Here is a 24,652-nt window from a genome sequence, read left to right as displayed (position 1 = left end):
TGACTATCTGATGTAGCCAGGCCACATAGCACAAAGTTAATGAAAGCCTGGGTTTTGATCCAATCCCTAGAACTTAACACCTGTGTAACTTTGGGAAAATGCCGTAACTTCTGCAAACCTTAAAACAAAAAAAAAAAACTTCTGCAAAATTTTCAAAACGTCTAAGGACTACATTCGTGTCCAAATTAAAACTCTCATTGTTTTCAACCATAATGTATAAAACAGGAGTCTTTGTGTTCTAGCTGTATTTCTTTGGATATGTATTTTGATCATCTTAAAGGTCTATATCTTAAGATCTGCTCAGTTTCTACTTTTGTGAAATGATGATGTTGTTATTACCTAACTCATACTAGTGTGGTGAGGGTAAATAAAATAAGGATCTTAAAGTGTTTAGGGCAGTGCCTAGCATCTTGAGAGTGTTCAATAAACCTTGCTTAGCTATTATATAACCTCCCAGCAGGGCAAGAATCTATGCTGAGAACTTTAGCATATGCTGAGAATTTCTATGCTGAGAAATTCATTCACGAGGAGCTCAACACCTGGAGAGTCTTATATTTTTCTTCATCAGAGCCAATTCTATTCATTCAACATGTATTTATTGAGCATCCTCTATGGCCCAAATACTTACATACATTGAAAATATAGCAGTGTACAAAATAAAATAACACGTGTGCACGCACACACACACACTGCTTTGTTTATTTATTTATTTCAAAGTCCTTCAAGCTGATCTGGAAAAAGAATTGACCTCCCTACCCAAACTCTCAACCATATGTCTAATATATACTCTTTGGTACAACAGGCATCATATTTACCCCTTCTTTATGTGACAATTCTTTAAACATCTAAGGACTACTTTCTTCTCTAAATTAAAACTCTCATTATTTTCAACCATAATGTATAAAATAGGAGTCTTTGTGTTCTAGCTGTATTTCTATGTATACATATTTTTATCATCTTAACCCAACACACTTACAACAGCCATCTTTCATTTCTGGACCTCTTTGTGTCTAAAATATGAGAGGTGACGTTGTATAAAGGAACAAGTGCAGGTTCTGAAGTCATATTGGCACAGATTTAAACCCCTCTTCCATACCTTAGACAAGCCATTTAACAGCTCAGATCTTTGATATACATATCTGTAAAGTGGGCACAATATTATTATTTACTTTATTGCCATCAAGGCCAAGTGAGATAAATTATATCAAGCATGGAACACACAAAAGAAACTCAATGAGTCTCAGTTTCTCTAAACCTTGGCCTCTCCATCCCTTGTTACCTCTGAAATATTAATGTCTCATTAGTTCCCAACAGTGAGATGGCTCTTTGGAGATTATTCTTTGTCATCACTCTTTTATGCAAACCAAGCTGGCTGGCATCTCTTTTGAATAAGCAGCCCCTATTTGTGTGAGCAAAGCAGGTTAGTCCCAGGGCAGCAATCAGCACTGGTCTCTGTCAGTACTTAGCGGAGTTGGCTAATATTTTATTCATTAGCTATAAATATGGCTTTTCTCCCATTAAGAAGTGTCAGAGATAGTCCTGACTCAGGGAATCTGACTCAGACACATAAAGGAGGTACTGTTTATTTTGGGAGTAGGAAGATGACAGCAGTGTTTCTCAGGGGAGGGTCTGTGGGTGAATTCTCAAGAGTTTACCATTTTCTCTCTTGAAGTTTTTAATTTTGTGTTTTTACTTCGAGATAGTCTTTAAATGTTCATAAGCTTTTAAAATAAATCTATCAGCTTTTATTAAAAGTTGATAAGCTTATTTTGAATCTTCCCGATGACTTCTTTTATGCCCAGTACTTGGAAATATATATGTGTATTTGTGTTTTTGCAGTTTCTACCCCAAGCAGAGTGGGAAACACGGGGTCTTCTAGGGCTGGGCAGATCATGTCACTGTCTCTAGGACCTGTGTCATGCAGTGGGGAGTGGCTGATCCTATGGAAGTGAGGAATAGATGCCTTACCAAAGGCCTTCAAGTAAAATAATGATAATTACAACAACACTGTAACCAAAAAAAATGCATTTACAGTACTGATTTGCATAGTAATAAGTACTATAAACAAAACTTTTAAGAGTATTAGGGTAATCATGAGGGACTGAGAGTGAAATAAAGCTTAGGATGGTCAAGAAAGGCCGCTCTGATTGATTAAGGGTACAATTATACAGTTAAATAGAAGAAATAAGAACTAGTGTTTGATAGATCAGTGGGGTGACAATAATTAACAATAATCTATTGTACATTTCAAAATAGCTAGAATAGAGTAATTCAAATGTTCTCAACATAAAGAAAATTGTGATAGATATCCCAATCACCCTGATTTGAACTTTACACATCATATGAATGTATTAAAATATCACACTACCCTGAAAATACGTACATCTACTATGAATCCATCAAAGAAAGTCCTCTCTGAGGTAGTAGCACTGGATTGAGAACTGAATAAGGACCCAGGCCAGTTAAAGGAAGATTTAGGAGATGAACATCCCAGGAAAGAAAATAGCTGGCACAGAGACTAAAGGGAGAACCACCCTTAGCACGTTTTAAAGAAGGAGAAAGGGGTTGGAATCTCAGCTAACACACAGTGAGCTCAGGAAATGGGGGTGGAGTATCTTGTGAGCGGTGGAAGTAATTTGGATTTTGCTCTAAATGCATTGGGAAGACATTGAGAGTTTTAAGCCAGGAAGTGACATGAGCTGACACTTCTTTTGTAAAGATAATTCTAGCTGCTGTATAAATAATAAATTTCATGAGAAAATAGGTGGAAACAGAAAGTGGCCTAGAAAGCCATTGCAACAACCACAGTAAAACTAGCAACCCACCCTCAGTGTTTATTCTAAGTACTTTACACATGATTTCATTTATGACAATTTTAAGAAGCGGATAGTACTGTCCCATTTTATAGATAAGGACACTGAGTCACAGAGAAGTTAAGTAACTTGACATGGACAGGGTAGTCAAAATGAAATAAAAGAAGTTGATGGATTCAAGACTTGTTTCGGAGGAAAACAGCAATCACTGAATCAGCTGTGGGGAGTGAGATGTGAGGGAAAGAGAAGAATCTAGGGCAACATGGAGGTCATTTGCTGTTCCCATCATTGTTGATATTAAAATAGGTGAAGTGCTTGGCACACAATCAGTGCAAGACAAGAAGGATCCTTCCTGAAAGGTCTTTGAGCTTGTTTTCTACTTAATAACAGCAACCACCAAAAGCATATCATTGTGCCTTTGTACATGTACAACAGAATCACTTAAGGCTAGTTGTAAAAATTGTTTGCAACTACGGTGCTCTTTCCTGAATGGCTGCACTTCAGGTAATTAAGACTGGTGCAGACCTGACCTGATTGACCAACAACAAAACAGCCTCCTTGTAGTGATATTCAAGAGGTGAAAGCAGGCCAGGAAATCCCAGCATGCTGGGATAAATTGAATCGCCACAGGAAAGAATGAAGAGAAGGAATTTTTTTGAAGCCTGTGTCCTGCCTGTGGAGTTTCAGACACAGAACATTCAGGTAGTTTCAGTTTAAGCCACTTCAATAATTTCTTATTATCTCTTTTTAATTGGACTTCAGGGGACACAATAGGGCCACTGATTGCCTGCTTTTCATGAGGAGCAGTGAATTTACTGAGTTTTTCTCTTCTTTCTTGTTTTCAAATATTCCTCCTTAAAAAAAAAAAATCACCTATAACTTCTATTTATTGAGCACTTTCCATAGATAAAGACTTGCACCTTATGTCCACGCTCTCATTTTGAAACTCCCAGCTACAACCACCCATGAGGTACAGTAAGTGCTTTGTGCACTCGCTGACCACAGAGAGTCAGGTGAAGTCTTTTAGGGTGATACAACTGGATCAGCAGCACCAGGGCTTACCTAGTCAGCCTGGCTCCAGAACACCGTCTTTCAATTACCACCCCAGGCTGCCTTACTGAGGATTCAAAGAACACTTTACCTACAACGAAAGAGGGCAAGGCTTAATAGACTCATGGCCTGCTCTACATATTGAGCCTGGATATGCTTTGGGCAGGAGTTCTTGAACGCCTGCCTTAGGATTTCATTTTCTGTGCAGAGGGATCTGTGTGAGGGAGGCTAGCCTAGGGTGGAGCTAAAATATGAAAGGTTTTGGAACCAAGCCTTGCTTTTTCTCTTCAGTGGCATTCAGATGATAAGCCAGAAAAGTCATGATTGAGAAAGAAACCAGACAATCACAAGTTGCAGACTTGCAGCCTAGTTTTGTACATAGGTATATTTAGTAAGGTTGAATAGAAACTACTGTTTGAGTATAACCACATAATGAGCACTGCTTAGCCCTTTTATATCTGTTAGACTCATTCTAGACCAATGACTATCTTAGAAGACAATACTAGTTGCCACCTATAAAATGGCAATATTATTAGTAGTATTTTTATATTGAACATTGAATATTAGTATTAGGATATTGAATATATACGATATTAGTATTGTCATTTTATAGGTGAGAAACCGTGGCTTGCCCTGTTTCAGAGTTTATCTGGGATGTGAACTCAGGACCAAATTAAAGATTTTCAGCTACATTATCCTGACTCAGTCAGAATTTTTCCACCATGAAGTGTTTTTTGGAGATACCTATTAGACTGCAAATTCCATGAGAGAAGGATCATACATATTTTTCACCTTTATATGTACAGGACCTAGCAAATAGTGGGCATGAAAGCAATAATTATTGAATGACTGACTGAGTGATAGGCCAGTAGAATAACAGATAAACAAAATGCTGGGGAGAAGGATGAATGGACAGAATGATATCATCTTCCACTAACTTTTATGTAAATGAAGAAAACATTTCAAGATTCTGTTCTCTATACATTTCACCTTGGTTTGCATGTCCAATATTATATCCATCTAATATTGAAGCTAAATAATTAGCACAATCTGAGCACTTCCTTTGCCCTTGCATATTAGGTAAGGGCTACTGCCATGTGAGAGTGGGGACTCATGTGAGATCCTCTTTCCTCAGCTCCTTCTTGGTCTAGTGTTCAACTCCAAGTGACACCCTAACAAGAAGCTTGTTCTGATTATTTTAGCCCACATTAGAGGCACTCTCTTTTCTTCTCTCCTATTCCTTGGACTCATTAGTTTTTGAATTAAATATTTGTTTAATTAAACTAATCATTGAGCCCTTAGCATTGAGCTCTTAGCATCCATTTTATATTTGGAATAAAATTCAAAAATGTTGTACTTTTCCCAGGGCCAAGAATATCCTTCCTTATACTTCTTTATACCTATATATAGTCTTACAGGTTCCTTATAGGTTTTGGTCACTGATTATTCTCCAAACTCCTCTCCTAAGCCCTCTCACCCTTGTTTCCTCCCTTCTACCCATGGACTGACCTTTGGCTAATCCTCAAACACAACAAGCTTCCCTGACCAGTCAGAAGTACTTATATTTTCCTGTGTGTGTCATCATCTCCCAGATCATCACCTGATGGCTCTTTCTTATGCAGAATTCATTATTTATTTATTCATTCAATAATTATTGAACTGCAACTATGTGCCAGTCATTTTTCTAGATGCTGGAAACGCAGCAGGAAATGAACGCAAAGTATCTGTCCTCATTAAGTATGTATTTTAGTTGGGAAGAAAAACAAATAACAAATATGATATAAGGCAATGATGTATGCTGAAATGTCAGCTTTCCTGGCTATAGCACATGTTCCCTCACCCAAGATGCTATCTATTTCATATACGATTCTGCTTTATTTTCCTGTTATTTTTTATGAATACTTTGGATGATAATATTCATTTGACTTATTTATTTTTTATGTTTTTTTTTTAGACCATGAGAACCCTGAGTTTAAGGACCTTGATTGTTATTTATTTTTATATTCTAGAACAGTACCTGACAGAGAGGGGGAGCTCAATGAGAAAAATTAATGATGTGACATCATCTACCTGTCTGAGTTCCCAGTGTTTCTGTACGAGCATCAGAGAAGGATATAAACAAAAAACCAGTTGATAACTGGAAGCCTACAATGTACCAGATACTAGATGAGGCAATGGGTACTGAGCAGCAAGTGATATTCAATATCCCAGAGCAAGAGAGAAAAAATTAAACTAGTTTCAAAGAGTAATAAAGTAATTTCAAGACTATGACAGTGACTGAGAAGGGTATACAACAAGTATTGTGGTATACAGAAATAGGTGGGGAGGAGGGCTGTTTGGGAAAGCCAGCTGAAGAAGGGCCTTGCCAAAGGGAACAGAGGTTAGACCTGGTGGTTGAGAAAAAGTTGGTCATACAGAAAGCATTCCATGTAGCAGGAGCAGCCTTTGCCAAGTCTTCGAGGTAGTAGAGAGCATTGCATCCTTGTAAAATAGACAGGAGACCAGTGTGGTTGGAGAGTGATGAGTGAGGAAGAGAATGGTAGTACAGGACCTTGGAGACATGCAGAGGGATGAGATCATAAAGGTGGGGAGCGTAGTGGTTCTTTTTAAAAAAATTATTAAAAACCATAGGACACCTCTGGAAAGTCTTAAGCAGGATTGTGACAAGGTCTGAATTATATTTTGAGAAGATCATCTTGGCTGCTGTGTGGAGAATAGACTATAGAAGGGCCATGGATAATGACAATCAGAATTTTAGGAGAAAAAATATGAATTTGCACAGAGGATGTTGGTGATAAGGTCATTATAAGCAGACGAATCATGTGGACAAAAGCGAAGAGGCAGGAAACAGCCTCATGTGTTCAAGAACTATGGGTAATCTGACATGATTAGAGTGTGTAGTGGTAAGGTGTATATGGGGAAGAGGGCATAGAGCATTTAATAGTTGTTCAATAAATGTTGGCTGAAGAACAGAATGGACTTAGACGGCACTCGGCTTAAGACTCAATCATATCCAGTCTATTTTTTTGATTTTCTGTTTGCCTGGGCATATCTCATTTCCCTGTCTAAATTTTAAATTATTCAAAAGCAGAGAGATGGTCTAATATTTCTTTCTTACCAGCTGCATAATTAAAGTGTGTTTAAATTGAATGAATTAAAAATTAGAAGATTCATGGAGTATGTTACATGAAGTTAAGGGCATTGATTTGGGAGTCGGATAACCTTGGATTCACATTTTGAGCTCCACACACTAGCTGTGTGATCCTGGGAAAGTTATTTGATATCTCTGGGCCTTCTATTTTCTAATATGGGAAGTGGTGACATCAAATCCTTCCCCCTAGGGATGTTATGAGGATTGAGATAAATATCTCTAATTTAGCAAAGTGGAATTTCAATGTTGTAAGCTCTTAATAAATGGCAGAGATTTGTTTTTTGTTTGTAATAGCAGGGTTTGTCTGTATCAAAGTCGAATACTGTAGGTGGCAGAACAGGCAGTCGGGAGACCAGACTCCTAGTTAAAAACCTGCCACTAGTTCAGAGGGTGACCTCACTTCCCTCTCTGTAAAACAAATGGGGTTAGATATTATAGTGCACCTCAAAGAAGACACTCTGAGATTTGAAACAAAGATATTGTAAAAATTTGACTTTAGTGATCAAAATGAGGGCTTGTGGTCATTTTGTTTCATGCTGCTGAAGTTGCCACTGGTTTATTAAGAATCTGCTTTATCAGATCTTGTTCCTAGATGAATGGGGGAAAAAAAAAGTCTGCTTTAGTAGTTGTATGACTTCCTAAAAACACTTAGAAGACAAAGTGCTTTTAGAAAGTCATTCCCAAATTCACCCTGATCCACTCGTTCCACCTTAACCTCAAATTACAGGTTAAATGGTAATATTTTTCATTTTATAGGTGATAATGTCAGGCACAGATAAGAAAAAGAACTTCACCATAACATTTTCCCCATGTAAATAACTAATCCATGAAAGAATTGATCTGTGAACTCTTGGGTCAGCCTAACAAAGGTCGGAAAAATATTGTCCCAAACCCACTCACAAGCTCCTTGACCTTCACCATCGTCTGGTGCTTCATTATTTTCATTGTCAGTTTTCCCTTGGTTCTAGAGTGACTTGCAGTACAGAGGAGAGAACCAATGGACTAGGAATCAGAAGGTCTGGTTTCCAGACCCACCTCTGCTTCTTAGCAGTGCTATCTTGGACAAGTTACTGAATATCTCCAAGCCTCAGTTTCCTCATCTGTAAAATGCCTCATACTGCTACTGAGAGGATTATATGAGATAACAAATATAAAATTAACATGAATATAGTTTGTCCAAAGAGTGAATAATAGCATGTAACTTAATGAATGAGAAATCTGAGAGCTTCTCATTTATATCACTGGCAGACATACTTTTCTCCCATTATGTCTCTAGCTAATAACCTGGTCAGTCCTTTGGAGTCCGCCTTGCTGTATACTCTGATGACCTCTTTCTTTGATGACTTCCATTACAGTGCGATCTATTCATGCTATGACTTTAACCGGTACATTCCCTGTGTAAGATGGTATACAGCGTAATGGTTAAGACTTCAGATTCTAGATTCAAATATCTGGCTTCTTATCTCTGCTGCTAGCTACTCTGTGAGCTTGGATCATACTTCTGTTTCTTCATCTGATTGTGGAAAGAATAATAGTATGTATTTCATAAAGTAAAAGATTGATACATGTAATTGAAGCAGTGCTTGGCAGGTAATAATTATCAGCTGTTATTATTATTTACATGCCTTCCCATGCCTGCCTTATGAATGAGATCAATGGTTTGACAATGTAACTTCAGAGTTAAGGCCAGAGGGGATGGCATATTTTGTAAGGTAATCAGCACTTTAATAACAGTTACTTGGTGATCATGGTTTTGTGGTCCTTTATAGAAATAACTGGGTTATATATACATGAATAGGAAAAAGAAATACCTAGTGCCCAGGGCTGAGAGAAACTCTATTTGTTGTATGTTGTTGTAGTAGAAGTCATAGTAGAATTGGTCAGTGGATTAGTTAGGGTTCTGTAGAAGGACAGGACTAATAGGATAGATGTATATATAAAGGATGTATACATAAAGGAGAGTTTATTAAGGATTATTGACTCACATGATCACAAGGTGAAGTCCCACAATGGGCCATCTGCAAGCTAAGGAGCTAGGAAATCAGTCCGAATTCTAAAACCTCGAAAGAATCCCTACTCTTTGAAGGCTGACAGTGCAGCCTTCAGTCTGTGGTTGAAGGTCTGAGAGCCCTGGCAAACCACTGGTTTAAGTCCAGAGTCCAAAAGCTGAAGAACTTGGAGTCCAATGTTTGAGGACAGGAAGCATCCAGCACAGGAGAAAGACAGAGGCCAGAAGACTCAGGCAGTCTAGTCTTTCCACGTTTTTCTGCCTGCTTTTATTCTAGTTGCACTAGCAGCTGATTAGATTGTGCCCACCCAGATTGAGCGTGGGTCTGCCTCTCCCAGTGCATTGACTCAAATGTTAATCCCCTTTGGCAACACCCTCACAGATACACCCTGGAACAATACTTTGCATCCTTCAATCCAATCAAGTCGACACTCAATATTAACCATCACAGTAAGGTTATGGTACATGTGGTGGTAGGATTGTGTGTATGTATGTATACATGTATGTATATATATGTCAACACATACACATGTAAATGAAAATATATATTACATAAAAAGATGTATATGTATGCACACATATGTGTGCTGTAAAATGGTAGAAGCAGGAGAACTAGTGGTGGAGGTGGTGGTAGAATTTGAAGCACAAGTAGTGGAATAGTAAAAGGGAAAATAGTATAAAAGTGAAAGTGGAAGTAGTAGTAGCAGAAGCAGAAGTAGCAAACACTTTATGCCAAGCACTACACTAAGCATGGCATAAATTATATAATTTCATTCTCATATAAAGAAGATTAAAGGGTGAAGAGACTTAGGTCAAACCACCTACCCAAGGTCATAGCCTGGTAGAGCTGAGGTTCACTGCCACCTCTGTCTTTCTGAAACCTATGTTTCTCTGAATCATTCTGCTCTACTGATTCATTGATTGTTCATCTCTAAACATTATCTAATATGTATACGAAACAAGTTTTAGTAGCTTATGAAGAAAATCCCTTCAAATTCATCATATATTTTTGTGAACCTGGCACAAATGAATTTTGAGATCCATTTTATTTAGCATGGATGTCACTTTTAAAAGTTTAATCACCAATCATTTCATTCAAGGGAAGGATTTCTTAGGGTGAAGGGCTATGAGTAGAGTATTCTTACTTAACGCATTTATTGGAAATAGAAATTGACCAGTTTGGGACTTTGGACAATTGAGAAATCAGATTGTGTCACACTCCCTTGTCACCAGAAACCTGTAGAATGTTACACAGAGCAAATGATGACTAAGATACTCCTGTTCATCCTGTCTCCAAAATGCATGTCCCATAAGTGGAAGAAACTGTGTTTTCAACCTAACAAAATAATTATAGAAGTATGGCTAACAGGTTTTGCTGTTCAAGTCTCAATCTTTCTACTTAATATAAGCTCTTCTTTAGATATTCTAGAACTTTCTTGCAATGAAACTTTTTGAGTCATCATCATGCAGTGTGGCACAGGAGAAGACAAGAAAGGAAATTCGCCTGTCAGGCATTTTCCACATTGTGATTCAGTTATTCCCACACTAAACCCTCACAGTGACTCTATGAGGAAATGAAGGCTCTGAGAACCCAAATGACTGCTCAAGACCACATAATGAGACGTGCATATAATGAATCTATGTACAGTGTCTAACACATGGTAAACCCACAAGAAATAGTAGCTATTAGTGTGATTAATAATCTCACTGTTTGACCAAGTGGACAGATGTTTGAATGAGGTGCATGAGCCACTTCTCTAGAGCATACAGCCTAGTACAGAGGTTAACTAATTATTCTCCAAAGGACAATGAGGGATTCTGCGGGGGCTTTTCGGGGCTGTGGACCAGAGGCAGACATGGCAAGTGGAAACAACTGTGAGAGGTCACTTGTCCATGCTTTAGCTAGAGAGATCTCATTTGTTTAAACATTTATTTTGAAGACAGGATTTCCAAGAGTTCAAACAAAACTAGAAATTTTCTGGTTTTGTAATCATCTTTAACACTTGTATTGCATTTAAGGAGCTGTTTTTGCTTCTTGACACAGATAATGTTGAAGATATCACTAAGAAACATTAATGTTTTATAATGTAGTATACAAATAACTGGAGGTTTTCTGTAAGAAAGTAAGAAAAGTTAGAAACCTGATGCTATGCCACTAATAAAAAATTTTACAAGATGTAAACCTCAAAACTTACCATTTTAAAAATACAATATTTCTGTCCTCTAGTACACTAATATTACTAGCACACTTTTGTGGAATGCTTATGTGCAGAGGGCAAATATTTCATTCAATATCTATAATACACCTTTAAAGTAGATTTTATTATAACTGTTTTATAAAGCAGGAAATGGAGGCTTAAGGGATTTACCCAGTACTTTATAACTAGAATGTAGGGGAGAGCTAGGATTGGAATTCAGATCTGTTTAACCCCACGTTCCAGATCTGTCTCATATTCTGTGCTGCCTCCCAGTAGTTTCTATAGTCCTGTAGACACATTTTTCATAAATGTGGAAATAAAGAAGTTGAAGCATAGATTTGAATCATAGAGTTATTTCTTCTCTCCAATCCAAGTTCTTTATATTGATCCACATTGTATGAAGTCAAGGTGGATCTCAGATCTAGTTTTAATGGACCACGGATAAAGGTAAAAGACATTCTCAGGTAGCAAAAAAAGGAGGTTAAAATACATCTGCAACCTTCTTTTATCCTCTTAACAATAATCCCAGAACTGATTCTCTCTAAAGACAATTGATCCTAAAGATGCCTTTTTGGAAACTTTGGTAAAATTTTCTTTACAATTATCTGAAATGAGATATTTATGCATTTTTGACCAAAGTAGTCTAAGAAATTGATTGGACATCTTTCAATTTTTCCCCAAATTGTTTCTTATTAATAAAATTAATTTACCATAGGCCAAATGAGATTGTTAGGCTATTGAAGCATGAGGTATATGGCATAGCCGATAATTTAAGAAAGTTTCTCTTTATTACTTTATGAAGAGGGAGGGGAAAAATATGAGAGGAGAAGTCACTTATGCATTGGAGTTTATAATTTTTCTTTTTCAGCAAAATGAGCTATTACATTTTTAGAATTATTACAGATAATATGCACAAAAGAAAACTAGAAAATATGCAAAATAGCCAAACAAAGGAGAGAAGACAATTGGGTGGAATGTGCTTTTGATTATAATAAATGAGGGGAAAAAAGAGAGAGCTCCAACTTTTTCACTGTCTATGATAACTAAGTGAATATACATATAAATGAAAAATCAGGAAGACTATCAAAGGCTAAGACTTCATTTGTATTAAGGTGCAGAGATTATGTGTAATTTTTTCTCTTTGATACTATCCACTTTTGCTGTGATGTAGTTGTTATTTTCCATTTGCTCTAGATGCAGCTGAAGTCCCTTCAACTCTAACCTAACCTTTAACCCTAACCCTAACCCTAACACTAGTCCCCTTCAACTGCATCTATAGCAAATGGAACTACCTCATACCAAATGTGGACAGTACAGAGCAGAAAGAATTATTAATTCACTCCATAATTCCATTTCCCTTTCTCTCTTTGCAGAGGCAACTCCAATCGTGAATTTGTGAGTGTATCCATTTAGTATATTCTCAGGTTTGAGCTATAAACTCATATATCTGTTAAGGATATAGTTTTTAAATTTTTGTATAAATGACACCTTATGTTATCCTTCTGCAACTTTTTTTTTTACAAAGCTGTGTTTTCATATTCTATCTATGTTGATGTATACGTCATTTGTTCATCGTAATTACTGTATGGTATTTCATCATATGAACACATCCCAATTTGTTTCTGCATTTTGTCACTAAGGGACATGCAGATTGTTGTAAATTTTTACCATTTCAAATAATGCTTCAGTAATCATTCTCCTATATTTGTAGGTAAATATAAGCAAGTTTCTCAAAGCTATTTACTTAGAAGTAGAATTGCTAAACAATTCTAAATAATCAACTTCAGTGTTACTAGATATTGAAAAATTATTCTCCAAAATGGGTTGTGACAATTCATATACTCAAAGCAGTTTAAAGATTTCCTGTTTCTCCATGTTCTTACCAAATAAGGTATTATTTTCAAACTGGGATTCTAGCTAATCTGATGAATGTGAACCAAATTTTCATTATCTCGATTTCCATTTCCCTGTTCACTATGAGGTTAGGAGTTTACGTTTATAAGCTATTCAGTTTAACTCTTCTGTGACGACTGGCATATACTTTTGTCCAGTTTTCTATGGGTTTGTCTTTTTCTTATTGCCAAAGTTCCTGATAGAGTCTAAATATTGTTTGTTACACTTTACTATTAAGTATGTTATTTGTGGAGGGTAACCTAGTAAAGAAAATTTATCTCCCTGGAATGCTTTTTGGCATATTAAAATAACTTTTTTCACTTTTATTGAAACAATGTGATTAATTACAATGATATATTTTCTGATATTAAGCCATCCTTGAAGTCTTGGAATAAATTTTAGTTATTATTGAGTTATTTTTAATACTGATTAATTCATTTTTCAGTATTTAGTGAATTTGGGTTAAAATCTCTGAAGTGAGATTGGGCTATATTTTCTCTTATTCTTTGATCATTTTGTGGTCTTCATACTAAAATTGTATTATCTTCTTAAAATGAGTAGCGTAGCTTTTCCTCTTTTTCTATCCTCTAAAACAGTTCATTAAAACTTGTCTATAAAACTTTGGTAGAGAACAAGAAGAGAGGTGAGTTAGGGTGGAGGTAGGTACAGGGAAGAGTGTACCTGTTATCGGTGTACTACCGATAAAAGTTCTTTAATGATTTATTGGCCTATTAGTTTTTGTGTTTCTTTCTCAGTTGGTATGGCAATTTTCTACTTCCCTATAAATTTGCTAATTTTCTCTAAATTTTTAAAGTTACTGGTAGAGAGCTGATCATAACACTGTCTTAGATTTCTGAAAGCCTAAAACTATCTCTAGTTTTGTTTCTTTTCTTATCTCTAATTTGTGTCGGTGTATACATTCACTCGTGTGAATCCTTTCTCATTTTCTTCATCAGTCACACTAAAGTTGGTCTAATATTAATATACCTGCTTCAGTTTTCTTTGGTACTATTTGGTTTGTATGTCTTTTTGATTTTTGACTTGTCTGCTGCTTTTTTTTTTTTTTTTTTTTTTTTTTTTGAGACAAAGTCTCGCTCTGTCCCCCAGGCTGAGTGCAGTGGCGCGAGCTTGGCTCACTGCAAGCTCTGCCTCCCGGGTTGACGTCATTCTCCTGCCTCAGCCTCTTGAGTAGCTGGGACTACAGGCACCCACCACCACGCCCGGCTAATTTTTTCTTTGTATTTTTTAGTAGAGACGGGGTTTAATGGTGTTAGGCAGGATGGTCTCCATCTCCTGATCTCATGATCCGCCCGCCTCGGCCTCCCAAAGTGTTGGGATTACAGGCGTGAGCCACCACGTCCGGCCAATATATCAATTCAGATACATGTACTCAGATATATATCAATTCAGATACATGTACTCAGATATATATCAATTCAGATACTCTTTATTTTAGTGGGATAGCTTAATTCACGTGCATTTATTGCAATCCTTGACCTATTTGGACTTTTCCCAATTAAGATTTACTATGCAATTTCTATAATTGCATTTTTTCTTTCCTTCTCTTTTTAAAAAATTTAAGCTTTCTCATTGCATATTTCCCTTCTACCAGTTTAGAAGTTAAATATTCTATTTCCATTATTTTTAGTAGTTACAATTAGATTTTGACATCTATAATTTACAAAGTCTAATGTTAATCAACATCTCTATCCTCGTAAATAATGCAAAGACTTGAGAATAATTTTCATAGCCCTCTTCCACTGCTTTCCATATTACTATGGAAAATAATAGTCTTAGCTATTATAATTTGAATATTGACTCCTTTTCATCATTCTCTTTCTTCTTTCTTCTTATAATCCTTAATATATGTATGTTGTACTTTCTCATTCTATCCTCCCTATCTCTTCTTATTAAATCTTTTCTGTCTCTTTATCTCTCTATGCTACATTCTGGATAATGTCGTCATATCTAAATAATTCACCAATTCTAGGCCAGTGCTCATGACTGTAATCCTAGTACTTTTGGGAAGCCAAGGCAGGTGGATCACTTGAGCCCAGGAGTTCGAAACCAGCCTGGGAATATGGTTAGGCTTCCTTTCTACAAAAACACAAAAAAATTATCTGGGTGTGGTGGCACACACCTGTAGTCCCAGCTACTCAGGAGGCTGAGGGTGCAGATTGCTTGAGCCTGGGAGATTGAGGCCAGAGTGAGTTGAGATTGCGCCACTGCACTCCAGCCTGGGTGACAGGGTGAGACCCTGTCTCAACAAACGTATAATAATAATAGTAATAATAATAGTTCACCAATTCCTCCTGCTGTGGCATCTAGTCTACTTTTCAGCTTCTACACTACATTTTTTATCTTAAGAACTATATTTTATGATCTCTATAACTCCTTTCTCCAAATCTATAGGACATTCATTTCCCTCAGTCTCTTGTTTTTACCTAATGGCTTTTATTCTTCACTTTATTTCTTTGAATACTAAAAACACATGTCTTTTAAATTAACGTTCATGTTATTCTATTATTTAGGTCCCTCATTAGTTATACCTTCTGACTATCTTACTGTAGCTCATCTCCTTGTATGATTTTCAGTTTTCACTATCAGCTTGTTCTGAGTGGGAATTTGTTTTCTTTGGAAACTACAGGTGCCATGGATTGTGGAAGCATCTTTACAGAATAATTTCAGATTTGCCTTTACAAGAGGGATTTGAATTTCAAGCATCAGTTTTGGCTTTGTGTCTCTGAAATGGACAGATGGTTTATTAAACCCCACCTCTGTATTTGGTGCTGGGTTTTCAAGTTTCTGACTCTTTCAGTTCCTGTGGCCATAGTCAGATAGCAAACTTCCAAGCTCATTCTCTGGGAGACTGGACAGATATGTTTAGTACTTGTTTTACAGACAGAACAGCATATTGTAACTCTGGACTGGATGCTGATAGCTCCATTTCAGCTTCCCATTCAGATGAGGCTTATGGTTCAGACTTACCTTCTGACTCAGACATTAAATCCCCAGCTGCCCAGTCATTAAGATTTCTCTTTATCTGGTCTCAATTTCCCTTTGTGTCCCTTGACTGCAGTTCTCACTTGCATCTTTAATTGTGAGTTTCCTCTGTATGTCTGGCACCTGGGGATTTTGCTTTATTGATTTCTATCTGTATAATCTTTATACAAGTCTTTACATTGCTATATTTCATCTAGAATTCTTATGCATTTGGAGTAGGGGTGGTGTGCCTCCCATATATGCTTAGGTCACTATATTGGCCAGACATACTTATATTATTTCTGTAATGAGGAAAAAATATAAAAAGCTTTCAAAATGTATTTTTAAAAATGTTACATTTTAAGTAACCTTTTTTTCTCCAGGCTTTTCAATGCAGAATTTGAAGAACCACATAATTATGAGGCAACAATTTCATATCTGAGACACTCTGGCAACTCCATTAACCTGTGCACTGCAAAAGAAATTGCTGATCGTAAGTCTGCTAAGCCAATTAATAGTGTAACCCCGTGTGGAATGAAAATGTGTCAAAAATGATATTTTCCCTTTAGCTAACTGTAAGTTTAAAAATGCACAGCCATCCTGCACTACCATCTTATTTCTTTTTCTTTTTTTTCTGTGTCTGGTCTCTTAAAAATATAAATAAATTCAGCTGGGCATCAATGCTATCTCACGAAAGCTGTTGCTGCCTTCCCAGCCTCTTCTTTTCTCCCCTTTACCAATCGACTCAGCTGCTTTGCCTTTTGTAGATATGAGGGAGGGAAAATCAAGATATGACGATTCATTTTTCTTCTTTCTCTTCCTATAGAAACTTCATCTCTTTTCTCCTGGTGTCTTTCTTGAAGTTCCCTGGTTACTTGGTGTGTGGAGAACGAGATAACAGACCGTAAGAGTTAGGCCCCTGTGTTCAGTCTGAATAGGATCAGGGGATTTATTTAATGGATCTGACCACTGGCTCAGAGCTAAGTCTTACTGCCTTTGGCATTGCTGACAATGCTCGGGACTTTTCTTGTGCGTTAAGAGACCTTCTCAGGTAAAAAAATGAGGGAGCAGAGATTCATAGCATTTCTACAAGTTGCAACATCTTTGTTTGCCTATAGTATGAGCCAGTTCTCTATAAAAGCATACATTTTAGTGCTGGAATAAACACTAGTATTTAGTGAGCTTGTACTATAGGATACTGTAGTTCCATGTTAGGCTTCCTGTGTACAGCCCTGCTGATAGAGTGGTTTGATCAACCCTAATGTTTGATACAGGAAACTGAACATCGGAAAGATTGAGTTGCACGAGGTCATAAATATACCATGGAATAGGGTTATAATGTGAAACAGGCTCAGGCTACCTCTAAAGTCTATGCTTTTCCACAAGTTTATGCTACTTCTTATTCAAGGAAGTTTGGCTTCCCTGGAAGCAGGGCTAAAAAGAGATCATCCGGTACAACTTCTTCATTGTATGGACCAGAACCCCAAGGTTCTAGGAAAGGAAGTCATTTTCCTGGGAATACATACTTAGGAAGTTCATGTGGTAAGGATCAGGACCTATTGAAATTCCCCTCTTCTCCCTCAAGAAATAAGGGGTTGGAGAACTATTAGAAAAACTGTCTCTCTTTTAGACTGGGCAGTCTAGGTTCTCCTAAATGGCTTGTAAAATACTAGCCATAGGAAGAGCAAGTCTTGACCCCGCCCAGCACTCCCAAAAGGCAGTGCTGCCCCATACTCAGAGTATATGGGCCCCTTCTTTAGAGCAGGGCTTCTCAGATTCTAGCGTTCATACAGGTCGCACAGGGATCTTGTTAAAATGTAGATTCTGGTTCAGCAGCTCCTCCAGTGTGGGATCTGAGATTCTGTATTTCTAACAAGTTCCTTGGTAATACCAATGCTGCTGGTCTATAGACCACACTTTGAAAACAAAATCTGTGGGCACCATTTGGGCCACATTCCAACTATATGCCCTTCTACAAGGCTAAGAATTCACAGAGCCAATGGGATGCTCCAATCAGAACCTGCTCCTTCTCTCTCTGGACCATGTGACACCCCTAGAATCCACCCCCCTGCAAGTAGCTCATTTCAAGTGAAGTGGACCTCTGTTTCTGGGAAGATGGAACAGATGTACTTTTTTGCTAATGCTCCTGCAAAGTACAGCTAAAAGCCCCAGGCGTTATGTATGTAAAACAAACATAAGAAGACTAGATGACTCTGAAAGGTAGAGAGAAGAAGGTAGACCAGTTAGGGACATCAGGCCGCAAGGAAGGATAAGGTGGTGAGTCCCTGATTTTCTTCTTGCCTCGTATGTGTCAGTTTTGGAGGTAAAAAAGTTAGCAACCCAGAAACACCAGTGGGCACAGCAGCTTCAGCTGAAGCCTTCTCTTTCTAGCCAAATGACCAGGAAAAGGGCAACTTAGAAAGACAGAAAACCTCTAGACAATAGCTGGTCTACTCCAGCCAAACATCATAGAAAACAATGGGGCCCACCACCAACAGCAATGCTGAATGGGGGGCCTGGACATCTACCCTCAGCAGGCTGCAATGATGCACCCAACTCCTCCACTGGAGTGATGTCAGAGAAGGCCAGGTAGGGAGCTGGGATTTCCACCCCTGCCAGGTGGAAATAAAATTCCACTTAGTGTCCATAAAGATTATGTGGGGAACTTTGACTTTCACTCTCCTTCCAGAAGTAACAAGATGTCCTTCTCTCTACCTCAAAGGATGGTGTCAGGGGAGAGCTAGTAGAAAGGATCTTCATAACCACCCAGCAGTAAAAAGGCCACCCTCTCCTTATTGCTGTCGGCGAAGGTCATACGGGAAGCAATAACAGGGCACTCTACTCTTTCCAGCTAAGATGTTATCAGCAGAAGCCTGCTGGAGAGCCAAACTCCTTCCTACTCCTGCCCAGCAGTGATGAGGTGCTCTTTTCTCACTTGGGTATTATTACAAACTGATTGCTTGTTACTCTCTAAAATGTTGGAAACCTACCCCCTAATGCAATGGTATTTAGGAGGTGAGCTCTTTCGGAGGTAGTTAGTATTACATGAGGTCATGAGGGTGGAGCCCTCACGAATGGGATTAGTGTCTTTACAAGCATTCCAAAAGAAATTGCTTTTTTCTTCTCCTTATGAGGGCACAGCAAGAAGACGGCTCTCTATGAACTAGGCAGCAGGCCTTCACCAGAATTGAATCTGTTGTCACTTTGATCTCGGAACTTCCCACTCCAGAACTATGAGGAATAAATTTCTGTTATTTATTAGCCATGCAATTTATGGTATTTTGTTATGGCAGCTGAATCTGAAAAAAAAAAAAAAAAAATGCCTGCCAAAATTGAGATGGCTGAAATACTAGAATTTTCTGACTAAGACTTTAAAGCAGCTTTTATAAAATTTTCCAATGCATAGTTATGGACATGCTTGAAATAAATGAAGCAAAGTCTTATCAAAGAAATAAAATGTTTTTATAGAGAAATAGAAATGTAAAAAAAATGACAATGTTAGAACTGAAAAATAAAAAGGTCAGTGGATGTGCTCAACAGCAGAATGGAGGGACAAAAGAGTCAATGACTTAAAAATAAACAATAGTAACTACCGAATCTGAACAAGGAGAAAATAGACTGAAAAAAATAATGAAAAGAGCTTCAAAAAACTTGTGAGACTATAACAAAAGATTTAACATTCATGTCATTAGACATGAAAAAGAAGAGAAGGAGTGCATGACTGAAGAAGTACTTGGAGAAATAGTGACTGAAAACTCCCCCAATTTGGCAAAAGACATAATGTGGGTCAGGAGCGGTGGCTCACACCTGTCATTCCAACACTCTGGAAGGCTGAGGCAAGTGGATCACCTAAGGTCAGGAGTTCAAGACCAACCTGGCCAACATGGTGAAACCTCATCTCTACTAAAAATACAAAAAATTAGCTGGGTGTGGCAGTGGACATCTGTAATTTCAGCTATTCGGGAGGCCGAGGCAGGAGAACCTCTTGAACCCAGGAGGTGGAGGTGGCAGTGAGCTGAGATCGTGCCATTGCACTTCATCCTGGGCAATAAGAGCAAAACTCCATCTAAAAAAAAAATAATAATAATAATAATAATATGACAACAGATTCAAGAAACCGAGCAAATCTAAAACAAATGCAATCTCACGAAGAATCATAATCAAACTTCTTAAAGACAGAGAAAAATTCTTGAAAGCAAGTAGCAGGAAGGAAACAATAAGGATAAGATTAGAAGTAAATGAAATGAAATGAAAACAAAAAACAATAGAGAAAATCAATGGAACCAAAAATGTGTTCTTTGAAAAAACAATCCGTAAAATTGACAAACTTCTAGCAAGGTTGAAAAAATTGATAAACTTCTAGCAAGGCTGAAACAGAAACAGAAAGAAGATATAATATTAAAAATGAAACAGGGATATCATTATAGACCCTGTAGATATCAAAACAATAATAAGGGAATATTATAAACAACTCTCCACATATAAACTTAACAACTTAGATTAAAAAAAAAGGAACAATTCCTCAAAAAGCACAAATTACCACAACTCACCCAAAATAATTTGAATATCCCTGTAACTGTAACTCTTAAGAAAACTGAATGCATAGTTTAAAAACTCCCCCAAAATGAACTCTAAGTCAGGTGATTTCACTGAAAAATTCTATTAGGCATTTAAAGATGAATTAATACCAATTTTATACAATCTTTCCCCAAAATGGAGGAGAAAACACATTTTGTTTTTTTAAAGTTAGTATTACCATGATCTCAAAACCAGACAAAGTCAGTACAAAAGAAGAAAACTTCAGATCAATATCCTTAATTAGTATGGTCATGAAAATCCTCGACAAAATATTAGCAAATAGAATTCAGCAACATAGAAAATTAATTATTCTTCATGATCAGGTGTGGTTTATTCTTCATTTGGTAATGGTATATAAGAGTGCAGAGATGCAAAGCTGGTTCAATATTCAAAAATCAACAAAATCACCATGTTGGCAGGATAAAGAAGAAAAATCAGACAACCTGTGCAGAAAATAATTTAACAAAATTCAACCCCCATTTATGATTTTTAAAAACTGTCATAAAAATAGGAATAGATGGGGACTCTATTGTCTTCCTCAACTTGATAAAGAACATTTACAGGAAGCCTATAGCTAATCATGATTCTTAATGGTGAAACACTGATTGCTTTACCCCTACTACCAGTAACAAGGCAAGAATGTCTGCTGTTACCATTGCTATTGGGACTTTTCCAAGGTCATACAGATAGGATGAGGAGAAGGAACAAAAGGCCTTCAAGACATGACCATGTGTTATGACACTAGCAGTTGGAGGGCTGCTGAGAACCATCTTCAGATATTAGTCCTTTCTCTGCCCCCACAATAAAACTAGTCAGTGGAGAGAGGGTTATGTATGTCTGTACCGAAAGTGAGCGAGGACTCCCATGCTGTAGATCACATGCTCTTGTCATAATTCTTAGTCCGTTCCTGACTCTTTGAGATGTAGCCCTTTATCCTCTATACTCCTAACTTGGAATATATGTTGGAATTCCTACCTAAGTTTGGATAGCTTAGCTTACCAGGAAAGAACCTCCACTTTGTTAAACAGCAGTAACGACATTTTGAACACATTATTAATTGAATGTATATTATCTTTGTTTACTAGCCATGGCAAATAAGGCTTCTCCAGGCTTTGGTTTCACCATTTCTAAGACAGAAGAAGTAATAATATCCATCCCAAGGTGGTTAGGAGAAGCAAAGAGCTCATGATTTGTTTTTGAAAAGCATAGACAAGTAAATAAATTGGAGTAGAAAGAAGGAGATTATTATTCTTAAAATTGGAAAGCAAATTCATATCAGGAATAGATATTGGGCAAACTGTATCACAAACAGGTATTTTTAAAGTATTAAGTGTAAAATTACCTAATTTTATGTGTACAATTATGTGTACAAGTATTATGTGTACAATTACTCAAGTTGAAATACATATTATTAATTAATCATGTAGAATTTTAGGTCTGTGTCAACAATTGTATGCTGATAGTCCCTAAAGAAAACCTAGTATTTCATTGATTTTATCAGTAGATTATATGTTTAGAATAATAAAAGCTTGGAAATGCAACATGTTGTTTGGTCAGTTTTCTAAAGCTTCAAGACTTTAGCAGCAAGAAAGAGAAAAGCAGAGGGAGAAGTCCTACTTTTATGCACATATGTTTACTAACAGTAGGGAGAAAACTTTTATAAATAACTTTTAAGCAAAGAAAAACCAAACAAGCAATTTTATCAAAAAATTTGCCATTTTCTAAACAATATCCAGTGTTCCGCTAGATATATTAAATTTCTTTTCTTTTTCTTTCTTTTTTTTTTTTTTTTTGTGATGGAGTCTCACTCTGTTGCCCAGGCTGGAATACAGTGGCATGATCTCGGTTCACTGCAACCTCTGCCTCCCGGGTTAAAGCGATTCTCCTGCCTCAGCCTCCCGAGTATCTGGGATTACAGGCCTGCCACTGTGCCTGACTAATTTTTGTATTTTCAGTAGAGATGGTGTTTCACTATCTTGACCAGGCTGGTGTTGAACTCCTGACCTTGTAATCCACCTGCCTCAGCCTCCCAAAGTGCTGGGATTACAGGCATGAGCCACCGCACCTGGCCAAATTTCTTACATTATTTCCTTGAATCTCCCCATTAACTCTGTAAGGCAGGTACCAATTGGTCCATTTTTATAGATGAGCAAGCTGAGGCTCAAAGAAATGAAGTAATTTGTTTGAAATACCCTATGTAGGAGTGGCAGAACTGTGTTTGAACTGAAATTCTTATCACTACTTGTATATATTAATACAGTCATGTGCTATACAATGTTTCAGTTAACAATGAATTGCGTATCCAGCAGTGGTCCCATAAGATGATAATACTGTATTTTTACTGTACCTTTTCTATGTTTAGATACACAACTATTTATAATTGTGTTACAATTGCCTACAGTATTCAGTACAGTAACATGCTATGCAGGTTTGTTGCCTGGGAACAATAGGCCATACCCTATATCTTAGGAAGATAGCAGGCTATATCATCTAGGTTTGTGTAAGTATGTTCTATGATGTTCACATGATGATGAAATCACCTAAGGATGCATTTCTCAGAACAGATCCCCACTGTTAAGTGATGCATGACTGTAATTAAGATTGGCATCATGTCATTAAATAAAATCCACATAACTATTGGAAAAATCAAAAGGTGGGTCAGCCTTAGTTGATGTGTTTTCAAACTATATTTAAGGAAATGAAAAAGGCTGTGGAACAGAGCACTTTGGGGCAAGATAGAGAATTAATTTTGTTGAAGTGGGAGTTAGGCTTTTTCCTTTCCCTTTCCTTTCACGTTTGCCTTCTGAGCTGCCACTAGATTTTAGTGCTTTCTTCTAAGCATGGAGTATGTGTCTGTTTGCCAAAACAGGAAACTGAAATGGTTTCACATGCTTCATCGACTGTAAATTCCATTCTGGAAATCCCCACAGAAATTAAAACCATGATCACTGATCCCATAATTTCCCAAACTTTGTAGATAGAGCTTTACACAGTCTGATGTTCTTAAAGGTGAGAAAACTGAACTCTGGAATCTTTCATAACTACTTTAATCCTGGATACTATAAGAAATGGGTGGATGAACTGCCTTGAAATAATTTTTTTATGTTTATTTTAGCAACGTATGAAGTTGGAATTGAAGAACTCCAAAAGGTATTGTTTCTCCTTACCAACATTATAACTAAAATAAAATAAGCATGCAAGGTTGATTCTAAAGTAGTATCTTTTAGAGGGAAGGAATGTCTTTGTTTTCACTTTTACTCCTATTTCTGAGGTTTTTCCAGACTTCAGCCTCTAAGAGTCTGCACTTTGAGCCCTGTTACTGTCAGAGACAAAAATGTGTGATAGGATGGGAGGACATGGTCCCAATTCATCCATAGCCCTTTTCTGTGGTGGGCAGTGACAACTAGCTTTTAATAACTGTGACTTCCAGCGAGAAGAGTTCTGAGTTCTATGGCACAATCCAGGTTTGTATATCCTGGCTTTCAGATATGCTTTCTGGGCTCCTGCTAGACTTGGTGCCAGGTGCCACCTGGAGGCAGCATAGCAACCTGAGTAGGGCCCAAGCAGAATCACTGCTGGCCGCAATCCCAGCTCCTGGCTATGTGATGTTGAATGTCCATTTCCTCACCTGCAAAATGGGAATAAAGCACTCACATCTGAGGTCCTTGTGAGAATGAAAATAAGATAAATGAAGGTAAACAGCTTATGAGTAAGTGCTTGAAACAGAGCATTTCACCTCTCTGAGACTCAGATGTGTCCTCTATAAAATGGTGAATTCTTGGCCAGGCATAGTGGCTCATGCCTATAAGCCTAGCACTTTGGGAGGCCAAGACAGACAGATCACTTGAGCCCAGGAGTTCAAGACCAGCCTGGGCAACATGGTGAAACACTGTCCCTACAAAAAAAAAATACAAAAATTAGCCAGGCGTGGTGGTATATGCCTGTAGTCCCAGCTACTCGGGAGACTGAGGCAGGAGGA

At 37.4% G+C, this 24,652-nt stretch overlaps 1 protein-coding gene across 1 annotated transcript in view; it reads left to right on the top strand.

Annotated features, from left to right (window-relative positions):
- Positions 1 to 24,652, top strand: part of LOC105534911 (chromosome unknown open reading frame, human C1orf168) — a 99,002-nt gene that overhangs the window by 33,734 nt on the left and 40,616 nt on the right. The window contains exons 5-6 of the mRNA XM_011973844.1: positions 16,479 to 16,588; positions 23,789 to 23,823. Coding sequence (XP_011829234.1) covers positions 16,479 to 16,588; positions 23,789 to 23,823 — 145 coding nt within the window. The remainder of the gene's footprint in view (positions 1 to 16,478; positions 16,589 to 23,788; positions 23,824 to 24,652) is intronic.

Source organism: Mandrillus leucophaeus, unplaced genomic scaffold, assembly GCF_000951045.1.
Source record: "Mandrillus leucophaeus isolate KB7577 unplaced genomic scaffold, Mleu.le_1.0 Scaffold14, whole genome shotgun sequence".
In the NCBI taxonomy this organism is placed as follows: domain Eukaryota; kingdom Metazoa; phylum Chordata; class Mammalia; order Primates; family Cercopithecidae; genus Mandrillus; species Mandrillus leucophaeus.
The sequence above is the reverse complement of the archived record's forward strand: the minus strand, read 5'-3'. Positions and strand labels throughout refer to the sequence as shown.